This window comes from Rhamphochromis sp. 'chilingali' (assembly GCF_963969265.1).
Source record: "Rhamphochromis sp. 'chilingali' genome assembly, chromosome: 1".
NCBI lineage: Eukaryota > Metazoa > Chordata > Actinopteri > Cichliformes > Cichlidae > Rhamphochromis > Rhamphochromis sp. 'chilingali'.
The window spans coordinates 11414174-11429643 of NC_137929.1; the positions used below are offsets into that span (position 1 = coordinate 11414174).

Genomic DNA, 15470 nt, shown 5'->3' on the forward strand with positions numbered 1-15470 from the left:
ATCAAGTTAGAACAATTTGTGATCCAAGCAATTGTATCAATGCAAATAGAAATCTTTATAAAAGCCCCACAGACGTGCACATTCTGTATTGTAAACTGCTGGGACAAACAACCGATACCCATTGTACATCCAGATACAGATGAAAAGGCGTATTGTAATTGCATGTGATAAAATCAATACTTTCCTTCAGCCTGTGCACTTTGAATGTTGCTCTTGAGTTGAGAGATGCTGTGAGCTTGCTGCCATCTTTAAACATCACTTCATGATGCTGGTTTAGATGCTTTATAAGACTTTGTTACGTTTCTTAAACAGTGATGAAAATAATAAAGAGGAAATATGAGAGAAGTGATTTTCAGTGAATGTTGAAAAAAATCCCACAATAACAAAAATGATGGCAATGATGGCACTCAGAAAAATAAAGGTGCCAACTGGAACCAAAAGTGGTTCTTTAGACTGATGCCATAGAAGAACCTTTTTTGGTGCCACAAAGAACCTTTCAAACAATGGTTCTTTGAAGAACCATTTCTTTCAGTGGTTCATTGAAGAACCTTTAAAGGTGCCCCAAAGAACCATCAAGAAATGGTTCTTTGGGGCACCTTTAATGGTTTTTCAAAGAACCTTTTTAAAAATGGTTCTTTAAAGAACCATTTTTAAAAAGGTCCTTCAAATGGTTCTTTAAAAGAACCATTTTAAAGAACCTTTTTTGAGTGGTTCTTTAAAAAAACCATTTTAAATCTTTCAAAATAAAATGCATCATAAATTGAATTTGAGTAGGGTAAAATAAATACGAGCACAGCATAGACATATATTAATGGTTTATTGTCATTTTGTAGTTACCAAAAGACAAAAAGGCATTTTAACCCTCAGCACAACATCACTACTAATACATGTCACATATTAGTGTTTTAAAAAGTAATAATTAAATATATTGGCTATACTATAAATAAATATATATATATAAATACTATATCTACAGATAACACAACAAATAATACATGTATTGTTTAATTAATAAAACATCAGAAAGTGATAAAACACATTAGAAATAGCAATAGCTTCATAACAGACCAATAAATCAACACATTTTCATCAGCAGATATTTGCATGTTCAGTAAAAACATTTCAACAACAAGTTTATGATTAAAATGATCAATGAACTTCAGCCTTACGCTATGTAATGTACTTTTCATGTTGTACTCATGGTCCTTTGTTAGTCCAGTTTAGGACAATGTCTCTGACGTATGTTTCATATCAAATATATGTCATATCAAAACAAGCCCACACCTGCAGTTGTTTCAGTTTTTCACTGGTGTTTCCTGTCAGCTGGTCAACCTCACATCCATATCAGCCAACCAAATGACAAGTTCCTCCCTTTGTGCTTCAAATCCCTCCCACTCTGAGACAAGGAGCTGAAAGAGAGAGAAAAGAGTCAATTATAAAGAAGAGAGAAAAGTGAAACCCTCCTCAGAAGGTCTGACTCGCATACCTGCAGTTGACCTGTGATGGACTCCAGTTTGGCGTTCACGTCATCCCTCGTCGATGCCAACAGCTGAGTCTGCAGGGTGCCCTGGAAGAGCTGAGTTAATGTTCGACTCCTCCTGGTCAGGCTCTCCAGCTGGATGACCCGAGGTCTCCCCTCTCGCCGCTGCCTCTGAACACACAAACACAAATTGCATCTGAAGCAGGAGGTGCAGATTTTTTTTGCTATTCTTTTCTAAATCCAGGCTAGATCACGTGGAGGTATTTGGAAAATTGTTTTGGCCAGTGGACGACTGTTGTCTTGCAGAAAGTCAAACCAAACATATGCGATACACAATCAATTCACAAGAACACATTGTAAAAAATAAGTCCAGTTCTTGCCTGATTTCAAGTGAAAGCTGCATCAAAACAGGGTAAAATGAGTGTTTGCAGCAAATGTGAGCACAAAGCCTCACTTTGTACAAGCCTGCTATTACAGTTCTCCTCTATGCAGACGACTTTCCTGTTTTCAAGGCACAACTTGGATCTGCTGTACGAATCTTATGGATACACACTAAATGAAATAATAGTGTGCATGACTCCAGATTCTGATCCCTCATCCTAATATGGTCCCAACATAGCAACAGCAATAATGCAAATGTTGAGGCTTCAAAATACAAAGTCCATAAACCAATGGCTGACATGGGTTTTATCATAAGGGTGATAAATATACAGATTTCAGTCTGTCTTAGAGATTTGATGTTCATTTACCTGCAGATGCACTATACGTACATGCTCCATGGTTTTTCACAACATTTTGCATATCACTATTTAATACAGGAAGTACGTGAACTAAAACATGTCATCGTTCTTTGTGAGAGGACCATATTAATGAAACAAACCTCAATGACATCATAGGGATCCCTAAAGATGCTCCTGCTGCTTCTCTTCCTCCTCATCCAAAGCTTCCTTCTCCTTGTCCTCAACTTCCATCCAATTGTAATTCAATCTAATTGTGTTTCTGCCCCTCCTCTTCCTCATTTTGTTGGAGCTGTGAACACAGTTAATGTGAATCTGGATTAATTTGTGCAAACAAGAAAAATCTACAGCTTTTTGGTCAGAGGTGCTCTTGTGATTTAAGCCGGGTAGAGTAGATTTATGTGTTGATGCTACCTGCTTCAGCTCTGGCTGCTGAGTGATATTTAAACCCTGGCTGGATTACAAACTTTAACCATGTGCTGAACTTTGGCCCAGCGTTGATACCTCTTGTTAGTATAACGACCTCTTCTTAGCTTGTATGTATGATGTATGATGGTGGATAAATTAAATATACAAAAAAATTTAACTATATTACAAAAGAACATCTATCTTGGAAACATCAAATGACCGGAGCATAACTTGTCAACTAGTCCGAAACTAAGTTATGCAGGAACAGTCAAAGACACACCTTCTCATGTTTGAAACCGTTGTTTGAAAGGTTCTTTGTGGCACCAAAACAGGTTCTTCTATGGCATCAGTCTAAAGAACCACTTTCTATTCATTTCTATATAATTCGATTAGACAATGAAGAGTTATCTAATCTAATTATTCATTCAAAACTCTTATGCATAGCTGTATTTTATACAGCTCATACAGAATTCAAAGTACAGGTTCATGTGAGTATTTAATGTACGGCTCAGATCTACAGAATTTCAGAGTTTCTAGAGCAGACACAGAGCTCACAACAGGCTTCAGGCGCCATTTTAGTGACTTTAACAATATATTAAATTTTAATTTCGGTCTAGCTGACATTAGGTTATGTACGCAGCACGCAATTGAACCACATATTTTAGAAGCCAAAGGTTCAAATTAGCTGGGAGCAGCTTCACTTAATTATAACAGTGGTTTTGTTAGGAAAACAGTTTCTGTATACCGGATACTAAATTGCGCTGACCTCAACGGCTAACGTATCTAGCTAATCTCTACTGTTAGCACAACATTAACAGCAAGCTACAATGACGAGTAACAAAAACAAAACAGTAATAAGGTTTTAATGGAAATGTTTTACCTTTTCTAACAGTCCCAGAATCCACAGCTTCAAAGTCCAGCAGGTACTGAAGACTGTTATCCGTTTCGCTGTCACCGTCCGTGAGTTTTTTTCCCCGAAAGGTCAAGGCCCGCCGCTCGCACACTCTGTCTGCGCATGCGCATGCGCATCCCAACGACTGACCCCCTCCGTTCGCTCCCGGGAGGTTATAGTATGACGTGTTCTGACGTCACTCTCTCTCCCTGTCATTTATTTGGCTCGAAACACATATTAACAAATTGCTCAGTGATGAACAACTACTCAGATCATTTACCTAAGCAGTGCTTTGTCAAAACGAAGTGTGTGTTCATTACACTGACATTCTGTTCTGCAATTGTTACTTACTTGTATCTTATAATTTGACTTTACATACTGCTGGGTGGTTTGTAAAGTTTACAATAATTAGTATTATCATTATGCTGTATTTTCAAAAATATATAATAATCTCAAAAGTAATGCCTTGGAGTAGAAAATAGTAATGCTTTATTAAAATTTAAAATTAAAGTACAGTACTTGAATGTGTGTATTGTGTCTACTGTTTGTTAACTCACCATATTCATAATGTGTTTGTGGGGTTAGGGGTGTGTGTGTGTGTGTGTGTGTGTGGGGGGGGGGGGGGGGGGGGGGGTTAGGGTCTTTAGGCTTTGGCCCCCACCCCTGCCACCAGTATATTTTTAAGCAAATATTTCTAACTTTTATTTGAATATTCAGTTTCCTACCATCTTCTCTTAAAGGGTAATTGCCAGGTAACCCGCCCTCTCCCTTCGCACACACATGCACACAAAGAAAACACACAGTATAATTCACAGCCTCATTATAGTGAATAAATATTTATGCCATTTACACCATCAAACTTAGATTGCTAAGGATGAAGAACCTTTTGTTCTTTAAAGAACCATTTGTAATAGCTGAAGAACCATCCACAAAATAAAAAGGTTCTTTGACGTATGATGGTTCTTTAAAGAAGCATGAAGCCATCTGAAGAACCATTTAAGAACCATAATTTTTCTGAGTGCATGTGATTCCAGGCTGAGTTTATGCATTTATGCTTATTTGTTTATAAAATATTATAAGCTGGTCTGAGGTCATTTGTTACTAAAGAAAAACAAACAAACACTGTGTCATTATTTAATCCACTAAAACTAAGACACAATGCAGAAGCAGTGTGTGAAAACTAAGTGCACCTTCACTGGTGTAGCATCTGCCTTAGAAATAATGAACTCAAATGAAACTGTTGAATCATCTCTATGTGCTAAAGGCTCATTTTAATGCAGCATTAATCACGTTGCTTTAACAGTGCTGCATTTTAATAATGTTTATCACGTTCTTTGTAGATTTTAATTATCACCATCGTCGCTGTGAGAACATGTCTGGTTGGAGCAGGCGGCACTCAGGGATCATGTTGTGTGGAAGAAGAGTCATGTGATTGTTTTTTTAAAGATTTTTTATATGAGTGCACAGAGTGTGAAACAGAAAGATAGGATCGACAGAGAAAGCTGATCATGTCTGTTGTGACACCTGCAATCTCTGACTAGAGTTTTAGGTTTTGTCAGGCAGCTAACACAAAGAAAGCCTGGCTTCATTGTACAAATACAACTTACATATACAACACATGACATATTACACAGAGTCATTATTTATTCAACAAAAACTAAGCCAGATGCAGTTTTTGGATTTTATTTCAAAATGTTCTTATTCTGATTGTTTACTTAATATATTTAGACACATTTGGTTTATTTCTATAAAAATGATATTTTACACAAAACTTCAAATAGCTGCCTGCAAACATGGCTCTTTATTGTAAAGCCAGGTATGAACAACAACCTGCAGCTGCATGCTGTTGTGCTCATTGGTGTCACATTAGGTTCTGAACCACAAACAGAGAAGTTTCTTAGAACTGCTGGGCTAGTGATGTAGGTGTTGATGCAAATGATGGCTTAGGGTGGTGCTACGACAGTGTATAAAAACTGAAGCTCCCAGAGCCAAGTGTTATTTGTTCTTCCGTAACTGAGGTGAACTATAACCTGCTCAGGTAGAATTTAATAACAGCGTGTCTGAACTGCTCGTCTCCAGGCTTCACGTCTCATTCTGTAAGAACTTGTTGTTTGTTTATTAACTTTTTAGAAACAACAGACTTTTGTATACTTCCAAGAAAGAGGGAGAACTTACTCTTCTGCCACACTCATGTTCATCTTTATCTGTCATCAGTTCAGATAAAAGCATCACTGATTATTCTGAACACTGTTTTAAAGCTTCTGCGTCACTCTGATTTCTTCTTAAAGTTGGCAGACAGGATTGTGAAGAAGGACATAGTGGATCCCCCCTTTTAATGAGCATATTATCTGTGAACACTGAATACAAACAACCTAAATGCTCATTAAAGAAGCAGGTTGGCTCATAAAGTGCTCTGTACTTATTTTATGCAAGTGCTGTTTCTGGAAACAACCACCATCTGTAATCAACACAGGACTTATTGAACTGTCAGGTGTGCAGACAACATGGCACATTTTGGGAACACCTATAGTTGATGTCTTAATTATGAAAATAGCTACTATGTAGTTGATGCTTCCTGTTCTGCCAGAGCAGGTGCAGCCTTTGTGGAAGTGGGTTCCACTGGACCAGCGTCTGTGAACGATCCATTGTGGGTGATTTTTTTTTTGACCTTACATCTGTGTGTAAGGACCAACCACAACCATCTAAAATCTTTGCATGTTATTTTATCTTCTGTGTAAGAAGTACACAGCATACCCTGATGATCAGCTTCAAGGGTTCTCAGTGTAGGATGCATACAGTATGTCATGCTGAAATATAGAGCACTTACAATAGAACCCACTAGAAACCAATTATTTTAGCCTGGTTCCTTAAATCTATGGCATTTTTCCCATGCTGACTGATATGCTGCTCAGTGTCTTTTGCTGTCTGTCATGATCCTGGGCCATGTTGGCCCAGCATTCTTAGTTTTTGTATGTTTTGTGTGTTGTTCTTTATTTATGCCATGGTTTCTGTTAAGATGTTCCTTATTTGATTACCTCCTGTGTGCCCCTCTGTTTATCTGTGAGCCCTCGTTTCCCCTCCTTGTGTTTTATTCCATGTTTTCCCAGCCCGTTATGTCCGTGCTCTCCCCGTGCTGTCTCTCCTCCTCTCTGAAACTCCGCGTACTTCCTGTTTTACTTTGACAGTCTCCCGTCAGTGTTGCGTTCACTCCTGCCGTGTCTTGTTATGATTATCAGTGTCACCTGTGTTCCCCGTGTGCTCCCACTTCCCTCTTTAACCCTCTGTGTATTTATGTCTGCGTCTCCCTCAGTTCTGTGTCGCGTTCTCCCTCATTCATGGCCGTGTGTTTCTCTGTGTATTACGTTATAGTTTCCTCGTTTAGGTTGTATGGTTTTTCTCTCCAGCAATAAAGCTGTGTTTTGAGTTCATTCCTGCCTCCGTGAGCTTGCGTTTGGGTCCTCATCCTGCCTGCACACAGCCGCAACCATGACAGTCTGCTTTTAAATCAGATGTCACTCTGAACATAAACACAAGCCACAGCAGCCCAGCTGTCTTAGCTGAGTACAAGGATACATTTACTCTCTTTGTGTAAAATATTGTGATGATTTTACATTATATTAGGCAGGCAGCTGCCCAAATTAAACCGTGACTATTAGCAGTTTGGTTATTTTGAACGCCTCGGCTGGAAAAAATTCAAAATGGTTTGTAAGGTTGGCCACAGCTTTGTATGTAAAGGGGAGTTAGAAGATATTTTAAGATTGATTAAGATTAATTAATATTTTTAATTGTTTTATTTTACATCTCACCTTTTACACTGCATTGAGTTGCTGCCATGTGATTGGCTGAGTGTACATCGTTCTTTGTTTCAAAATGGACTTAATGCTTGGTTGAACAGTTGTGATGTTTATCTCCTTTAGATTTATTTTTTATTTTCATGATGAAAATGGTTTTTTGGTTCATACCTATGAAGTTACAGTGTTTCTGAAAAGCCTAAAAAGATGAATTGTTACCATAGTAAACTTCAAAACAGACTTTATTATATGATATAGTTATAAAATTGGATAAAAATTGACTTCAGCATAATATAAAATAATGTGTTGTCACTATGTATGCATTGGTCAACTTTCAGATCTATGAAGTTCAGCTCCCCCAGCTGTGTCTCCCTTCTGTGGCCCATTCCCTCATTACTACCCTGTGTATTTAAGCCCTGTGTTTTCCCACGCTTGGTGTCGCGTCGTACCCTCAGACCCTGCCTGTGTGTTCCTGCTTGGTTTCATGGTTTGGTTTCTGTTTTTGTTTCATGCCAGCAATAAAAGCTGTGGTTTTAGTTACATTTCGTCTCGGAGTCCTGCATTTGGATCCACATTTCCACCTGCCCGCACTCAGAGCCCTGACATCAGCATAATATAAAATAATGTGTTTTCCCGATACCTGATTTTTAGCACTATGTATGCATTGGTCAACTTTCAGATCTATGAAGTTCAGCTCAGTTATCTATGTTTTCATTTTTAGTTTCCATTTGCATTTAGATGCACGGCCGATTCTCTGATGTGTGATCTGTTTCTACCTGTGCTGATGCTAGCAAGACTAAAGCTGATCAAGCAGCAGTAAATATGTGAAGCAAGGCTGAAGGATACACTCATAAAATGAACAGAATCATAAGAATATAACAGCACGAGCACTGCAAATGCAACTAAAACATGTTGACATCAAATGGTATGTTATTTGAAATCTATATGAAATAATGACACATCTATATTTTCCAATTTATTTATTTTTTTTGTATTTATTTATTTTTTCCACAGTTGTGTAAATCAGTCTGTCTGTGGACTGGTACAGCTGAAAAGCCGACGCAGCCAGTTCCTCTTCTTCTTCTTGGGTTTTTTCTCTGGCACAGTCTTAGCTTCAGTTTCGAGTTCAGCTGGATTGGTAGTTATCGTTTTCTCTCTGTCTTCTGTTTGTTGTAGAGAGTCATGCAGAGACATCTCAGTTGATGTCAGGGAGTCTTCTTCTTCTTCCTTGTCCTGTTCTTTGGTGTCTTTTTCCACCAGAAGCTCAGATTTTCCATTTGCTGTGTTGGAATTTTGTTCATTTTGCTCCTGTGTGATTTTAATGTAGGACGCTTTGACTTCTTTCAACTCTTGATAAAGAGTCTCTACTTTCATGTCATGAAGCTCCTTGTTGGAGCAGAGCTGGGATTTAAGCTCACTGATTTCCATGTTCAGTGTCTCCTGGTCCTGCCTATGTTTGTCTTCCTGTTCCTTGAGTTGGTGTTGAGCTTCTAGGAGCTGTTGTTGGAGTGTTCCTATTTGCTCTTGTTGAGTCTTGTATTGGACTTCAAATTGAGCCTCCTTCAGACCTACACAGTCCGTGTGTGAAGCCTCTGTGGTTTGTGTAGAAGAATCCACACACTGCTCTGTGGTAGGGTCGCTGACGTCTTCGTGCAGGACACGGATCATGTCATCCAGCATGACAACTGCTTGGTTGTCCTTTGCTTGAACCTCTGTTTTGCTCTTATCAGGCTTATTATTATCATTAGCCTCCTCCAGTTGCTCTATGAGCTCTTTAATTGTTTCTTCATGCTGTTTTTTGTCGGCGATCATCTGTGCATGAAGTTTGGTCACCTTAGACTGGTAATAAGAAGCCCTCTTATTAGCAGCTACCAGTTTCCAGTAAAGCTCGTTCTGGTGGTTTTGGGAAGCTTGTAGTTGATGCCTGAGAGCAGCAATCTCACAACATGAATCATACTGGACTCTGCCATGATGGGGTATAAATCTGGGATTTGGCTGATGTTGCCACGTCCCTCCATTTGGCCCAGGGTTTTGTCCACTGGCGTTATTCATGTTTGCCTCTGTCTCCATATTCACGTCGTCCTTTGGTTCTGACATAGGGAGGGATTCAGGGTTTTCCCTTTCAGAGGTTCCTTCAGGGTTTCCTGACACTTCTTCATTTCTCAGGTTGCTTCCATCAGCCACGTTGTTTTGGGCTTCTAGAAGAGCCCGAGCATACGCCCGAGTAATCGGTCGTCTGGGTTCTTCAGCCACTCTTTTCTGTTTTTGCCCCCTTTTTTTCTTGCCTTTCACGACCACTTCTGTTTGAACTTGTGCCAGAGGACGTGTTTCAGGATTTGGTGTTTGGGCTTTTTTGAGGTCATTTTCCGATCTTTGCAAAACTGTTATATTTGGGCTCACGACCACTTCCATCTGTGCTTCTGCCATTTTATATGCGTCTGCTTCAGCGTCTGCTTCAGCGTCTGCTTCAGCGTCTCTGTGTCTTCCTTATCTTGGTTTTAACAAACAGGTTGTTTTGTAGTTCTGCCACCAAAGAGTTGCTACAGTTGACTGAATTTCTCCTTCCAATGACAGAATGTGATGACATCACAAGCTTTGTGCCTTTGATGACATCACAGGCTTTGTGCATTTGATTCTGTGATTGGATAATTTGAAAATAAAATGTCCACAAATGTACTTTAAAAAAAGTCATTTTATTTTGTAGTATATGTTGAATTAACACTATAAAAGCTACTCGACCAGAATTGCAGTTAAAAATAAAACAAAAGCAAAACACAAGTTTTTATAAATGGTTGTTACAAACAAACCTAACCAAAGGAGAAGACGACTGTTTAGTGGAAAAATATTAGACATGCTCTCTCATAATAACTGTGTAATAATGTAAACTAAGACATGTCGAAAACATTGATATTTAGTTAAAGGTATTTATTCAAACGATCCAATGACCAGCATGTTTTAGTGAATGTCTGTAGGCACCGGGAGCTTGGTGGTTGCCTAGGCGACAATATGTCATCTATGTTTTGTTTTTAATTCAGTTTCACTGGTGAAACTAAGAAACAACAGGCTGTAGAGGGACACGTTAACAGAGCTTTACTAACTCTTACTGTCATATCCAGTGTGGACAAATCTGTATAGATTCATATTAATATATTAATCATTCATTTGAATAACCAAGGATGCAAAATAAAAATCACAGGAGAGTTTATGAGACCAGGTCAAGTTCAGAGACACACGTTTAGCAGAGGTGAAGCCTCGAGGACAGCTGGCAGCTACACCCATGTATGACAGCACCCACCTGTCACAAAGAGCAGCCTTTCCATGCCTGACTCTGCATAATTGTCAGCATCCAAGCATTTTAAATGAATCATCATCCTCAGAAATCATCCTTTGCACAGTTGTTATGAAGAGAAAAATAAACTTTAGAGCTGAAAATCAGATATGAGCCGTGATCTGGGAGGGGAAGGGCACCTGCTGCCAGACAATGTTCACCTTGGAAAAAGTCAAAAGTGGTTTATAAATTTTGCCACAGGTCTGTTTGTCAGAGGGAGTTAGGCCATTGCTTCATAATTGAAGACTGATTAAGATGGATTCATATTTTCTTAAAGGTTCTTTTTAGACCTCACCTTTTACACCTGCATTGAGTTGCTGCCATGTGATTGGCTGATCAGATATTTGCATTAATGAGTATTTGAACAGATCTACCTAATGAAGTTTTATATTTATGATGAAAATGCTTTGATGGTTCATAGCTATGAAGTTACAGTATATCTGAAGAGCCTTAAAATATTTTTTTTACCATAGTAAACTTCAAAACAGACTTTATTATATGATATAGTTTTAAAAAAGGATAACAATTGACCTCAGCATAATATAAAATAATGTGTTTTCCCGATACCTGATTTTTAGCACTATGTATGCATTGGTCAACTTTCAGATCTATGAAGTTCAGCTCAGTTATCTATGTTTTCATTTTTAGTTTCCATTTGCATTTAGATGCACGGCCGATTCTCTGATGTGTGATCTGTTTCTACCTGTGCTGATGCTAGCAGGACTAAAGCTGATCAAGCAGCAGTAAATATGTGAAGCAAGGCTGAAGGATACACTCATAAAATGAACAGAATCATAAGAATATAACAGCACGAGCACTGCAAATGCAACTAAAACATGTTGACATCAAATGGTATGTTATTTGAAATCTATATGAAATAATGACACATCTATGTTTTCCAATTGTTTTTATTTATTAATTTTATTTTTTCCACAGTTGTGTAAATCAGTCTGTCTGTGGACTGCCAGCCAACACATCCACAACACCAACAACTCAGACAGCACAAAGCCTTTTAAGTTGGCGAGGCGTGATAGCAAATGCAGCGCAGGTACATCCATCTGACCTGCAGCAGCATCGCAGACCACGCCCCCCTCCACACCACTCTTTCCTCATAGTTGCTCGCCATCGTTGCGCTCAGAGGGTAGAAGGTCCCGATCGAAGTGCACAGGTAACTTCCCTTCACATTTCACGACAATGATCCTGTTAGTGAGAAGCCTGCCTTCATACTGGCAGCTGGGTTTCCTGGCTCCCTGATGCTTTAGCTTACATTTAATTATGCGAAACGTTGCGGTACTATACGTCATGCCGCTATTTTCATCGTACCTCCCATCACCTCTACAAATGGATTTGACCTTTGCTGGAATGCTGAGGATGAATGTGTTGGTTTCCTTACAACTGTTGTCAATTTTGTAGATATTCCTATTTGATATTTCTGCGTTACACAGCTTTTCAGTCATCTTAGCATCTACATGCTGTCTTCTAAACTTTTCATAAGGTTTCTTCAGGTCGGTGCTCGCTTGGTTGAAAATTGTTCACTTTGGAAAATCCGGAAGCAAAGAGCAGCACGAGCATCGTGCAGACAAACAGTGTCTTCATCGTCTCCTGGAGAAGAAAACACATGGACATTTTTCCACATTAAGAATTTGGCAGATACATCCTTTTGGATCCTGAAGCTCAGTAAGTCGTCTTTGTGAGCTGCAAACACACACGACAAGAGGACTGATAGACCTTTTACTTTAAATGAAAGAAGTCGTTTTATTTATAGTTTTCTTTTTTATTTATTTCTAATCATATATATTACTTTGTTCTCTGTTTATTTTTTATTTTTCAACTGTTAGGACGATTTCTAAATATCCTGAACAAGCCTGATCTGGACGGCTCCTGGAAGCAGATTCAGGCGTGATGATGTCATTTTCAACTGGAAAAAGAAGCTTTGAAAAGCTGAAGTAGTTGTCTTTAAATGTTTAGATATTTAACCTTGTTGTATTACTTTATATTTTATATTCATCGTATTAAGACATCAAGATATTTGTTTTTGCCTTAAAATTTTGTGTTTTAATTTATACTTTTTGTTATTATTATTTTTTAATTTTGTCATTTTGCCTTTTTTACTTGATGTGATTTGGATAAATATATATTTATATCTACAGATATATTGAGAGAGTTTTTCTCTGAGTTTCACAAGCCCATTTTATAGATAAAAGTCCAGGTCATAATAGATCCGGTTCATTAAGAACAAAGTTTAAATCCGATTTAATATAAAAGCCTTTCTGCACTCAGTTGTTCTTTCCTGTCATATGTTTCAGTGTGATCTGTAGTAACAATGACACACTGCAAAATAAAAATAAAACAGAACTCAAGACACTATGGATTTTCCTCCAATTCGTATCTGTTTGTGTAATTTATAGGATTTTTTATTTCAAGCTTTTCCAAATTAAGACACTCACCTTTTTTTCCTTTACTAATGATGATGATTAACCTGCAGTGGTTCAGGTATAAGTTGGTTGTCTGGAACAGCAGGTGATGAAGATGTCGTGAAGGGTCTGTGGTTCATGTATATAGTGGGTTCATTACATAACTGGATAGGCAACATCTGACAGTCAGTTTAAATAAGATCTTGTTGTATTTGAACACAAATCAGCAAAAACAGGTCTCTCACCGTGCAAATATACAGCTTACGTAAGTTTAGTATGCTCACCGAATGCAGTGTTTAGTGTAGCAGCAGAATTATGACAGTTTATGGAGATGTTCAACGTGAGCCTGCTGCCCAGCTTTAAAAGGAAAATCATTTTAAATGATACATAATAAGTTCTTACCAAAAGAGGAATGCAGACGGAGATGAGCAGAGATCTCTTCTGCAGTTCAGATGCTGCTGTGAGTTCTAGTTCACTTCTGTCACAGAGGAACAAAGTGTGTTTGGATCTGGACACTTTGATTTTTATACTTCTGATCAGCACCACCTCAAATAATCCTTTGCATCCACACCTACATCACTGGCCCACCACTTCTAGGAAACTTTAACACTTCCCTGCTTGTGACTCAGAAAGATAATGCAAATATGATGACCACTGACCACAAGAACCTGCATGTAGATGCAGCCTGTTTATCCACATCTGGCTTTAGAAAAGAAATTAATGCACAAACAAATAGATTTAAAATAAAAAGATGTGTTGGTATATTTTGACCTTTCAAATAAACTATTAACACTTCTTTTTTCCCCTTTTTAAGTATAATTTTTGGCAAATAAAGTGAGTGTATTGACCATTTGCAGTTAAAATGTTGAACAATCTTTTTATTTTTGTTTTACTACCAGTTGGTTGTAATAATTTCATATGAGGATTTAAATGGATGTATAACAAAACAAAGGATAAAAGTATATATAAAAGTATATTTAATGAAGCTGATCGAACAACAGTGCAATATGGCATGATGACAGTGTTTACAATTTTGGCAGGAGAACAAAAGATAAATATTATAAAATACAAGACATGAAAATCTCAGAGGTCAGGGGTCGAGGGCCCAGGAAGTCTGACCCGCAGATTCCAGGTCTGACTTCGAGTACATAAAATATCATCTTTCTTGTGGGGAAGGAGCCTGAGTTAGAGCAGGAAGTTACACCATATTGATATTGTTGGGGTAGCCTCAATGCCAGTGTTGGACTCTCCAGTTTCCTTGAAGGAGGTTTGACTTTGTGCCATCGTTGGCTGGACTCTGTGCTCATTGATATCCCCGTATCAGTGAGTTAAGACACCATGCATTTATTTTCTGTGTGGCACACAACAAGAAAACAAGCCAAGAGAGAACACATCAGCCTCCAATGACAGTTTATTAAAAGGTTTATTGGAGGTTATTTGTTGTGTTATTGAACCTATGTGCTAATGAAAGAGTGTCCTTAATAAACGTACTCCATAAGGAAGTGTGTTCACAAGTGCACAGAACACATTAGGGCACAGGTCAATGATCGATTTTACAATTGTATTGTCAGATCGATGGACACTTTCGGATACTTGGATATTCAGGTGATTAGAGGAGCAGAGATGATCAGCTGATCAGGATTTGGTGGTGTGTTGGATCAGGTGGTGGAGAGATACAGGACAGGCCTGACACACACAAACGTATAGTGAAGGTGCAGAGGCTCAGATCTGTGACATCGTCCCAGCTCAGTGTCCATATTTAGATGTAACAGTGCTATAGACTTTACCTGACAACTTGTATGAGTAATGTTTTCATCTCAGGCATGTAAATTTCATTTGTGAATATATTTTTAATACTTGTACAACAGATTTTTTTGAGTGTTAAATAGAAATTATATGCTGAAACTGAAGTGATGGGTCGCACTCTTTAGTTCACCCCTGCTCTCGAAACCATGTAGGTGGTCCAATTAACATATTTACATTTTTTCATTTGCTTTTGCTGTTTCACTTGCAAAATATTTCCAGTGTGACATTTGATCAGGTCTTGTAAACCTTGTCGTTAACCAAGCAGTCACTCCCAGGCTGCTGTGCTGATCACCGGATCTTAACTTCATTGTCACAGTGCACTCAGAACAAAACAGCCATGCAGAGATATGAGTCACAGTGACATTAAAACTGATGAAGACCGTCGTCGTTAGAACCAGCAAACTGAACGAACTAAAAAAGATCATCTAAATTCAACTGGTCTAAAATATCAGGATCTCAGTGTTAAGTCCATATTTTTGAAGTAGAAGCTTTTACTGGTTTTACTTAAGAAAAAGAAATAATAAGGAATTGTTTTGGAATTTGTCCAGGTTAACAGATGAAATCATGTTCAGTGCTTTGTCCTGTCAGTAAACACAGATTCTTTATTTGCACTG

The 15470-nt window shown here is 38.3% G+C and overlaps 3 protein-coding genes and 1 long non-coding RNA gene across 4 annotated transcripts in view; 3 read left to right on the forward strand and 1 right to left on the reverse strand.

Moving 5' to 3' along the window:
• LOC308403394 (NACHT, LRR and PYD domains-containing protein 12-like) overlaps positions 1 to 15470 on the forward strand; it is a 1254170-nt gene that overhangs the window by 1029215 nt on the left and 209485 nt on the right. The gene's annotated exons all lie outside the window — the stretch shown is intronic.
• Positions 1 to 15470, forward strand: part of LOC308404039 — a 126700-nt gene that overhangs the window by 43454 nt on the left and 67776 nt on the right. The window lies entirely within an intron of this gene.
• Positions 1 to 15470, forward strand: part of LOC308399781 (protein NLRC3-like) — a gene marked incomplete at both ends in the record, with an annotated part of 86074 nt that overhangs the window by 33573 nt on the left and 37031 nt on the right. The gene's annotated exons all lie outside the window — the stretch shown is intronic.
• Positions 970 to 3644, reverse strand: LOC308403829 (uncharacterized protein). The gene is made up of 4 exons (XM_080893601.1): positions 3506 to 3644; positions 2361 to 2509; positions 1487 to 1651; positions 970 to 1409 (listed from the first exon to the last, which is right to left on the reverse strand). The coding sequence occupies exons 2-4, from the start codon at positions 2415 to 2417 to the stop codon at positions 1320 to 1322; spliced, it is 312 nt and encodes a 103-aa protein (XP_080749727.1). The 5' UTR covers positions 2418 to 2509; positions 3506 to 3644; the 3' UTR covers positions 970 to 1319.

Bases quoted from the DNA above. Each gene is read 5' to 3' on its own strand.
- LOC308403829 (XM_080893601.1), bottom strand. From the start codon at position 2,417: ATGAGGAGGAAGAGAAGCAGCAGGAGCATCTTTAGGGATCCCTATGAT. The intron at 1,652-2,360 runs GTTTGTTTCATT...TTGTGTGTTCAG, and splicing joins ATCCCTATGATGTCATTGAG to AGGCAGCGGCGAGAGGGGAG. The intron at 1,410-1,486 runs GTATGCGAGTCA...TCTCTCTTTCAG, and splicing joins CCATCACAGGTCAACTGCAG to CTCCTTGTCTCAGAGTGGGA.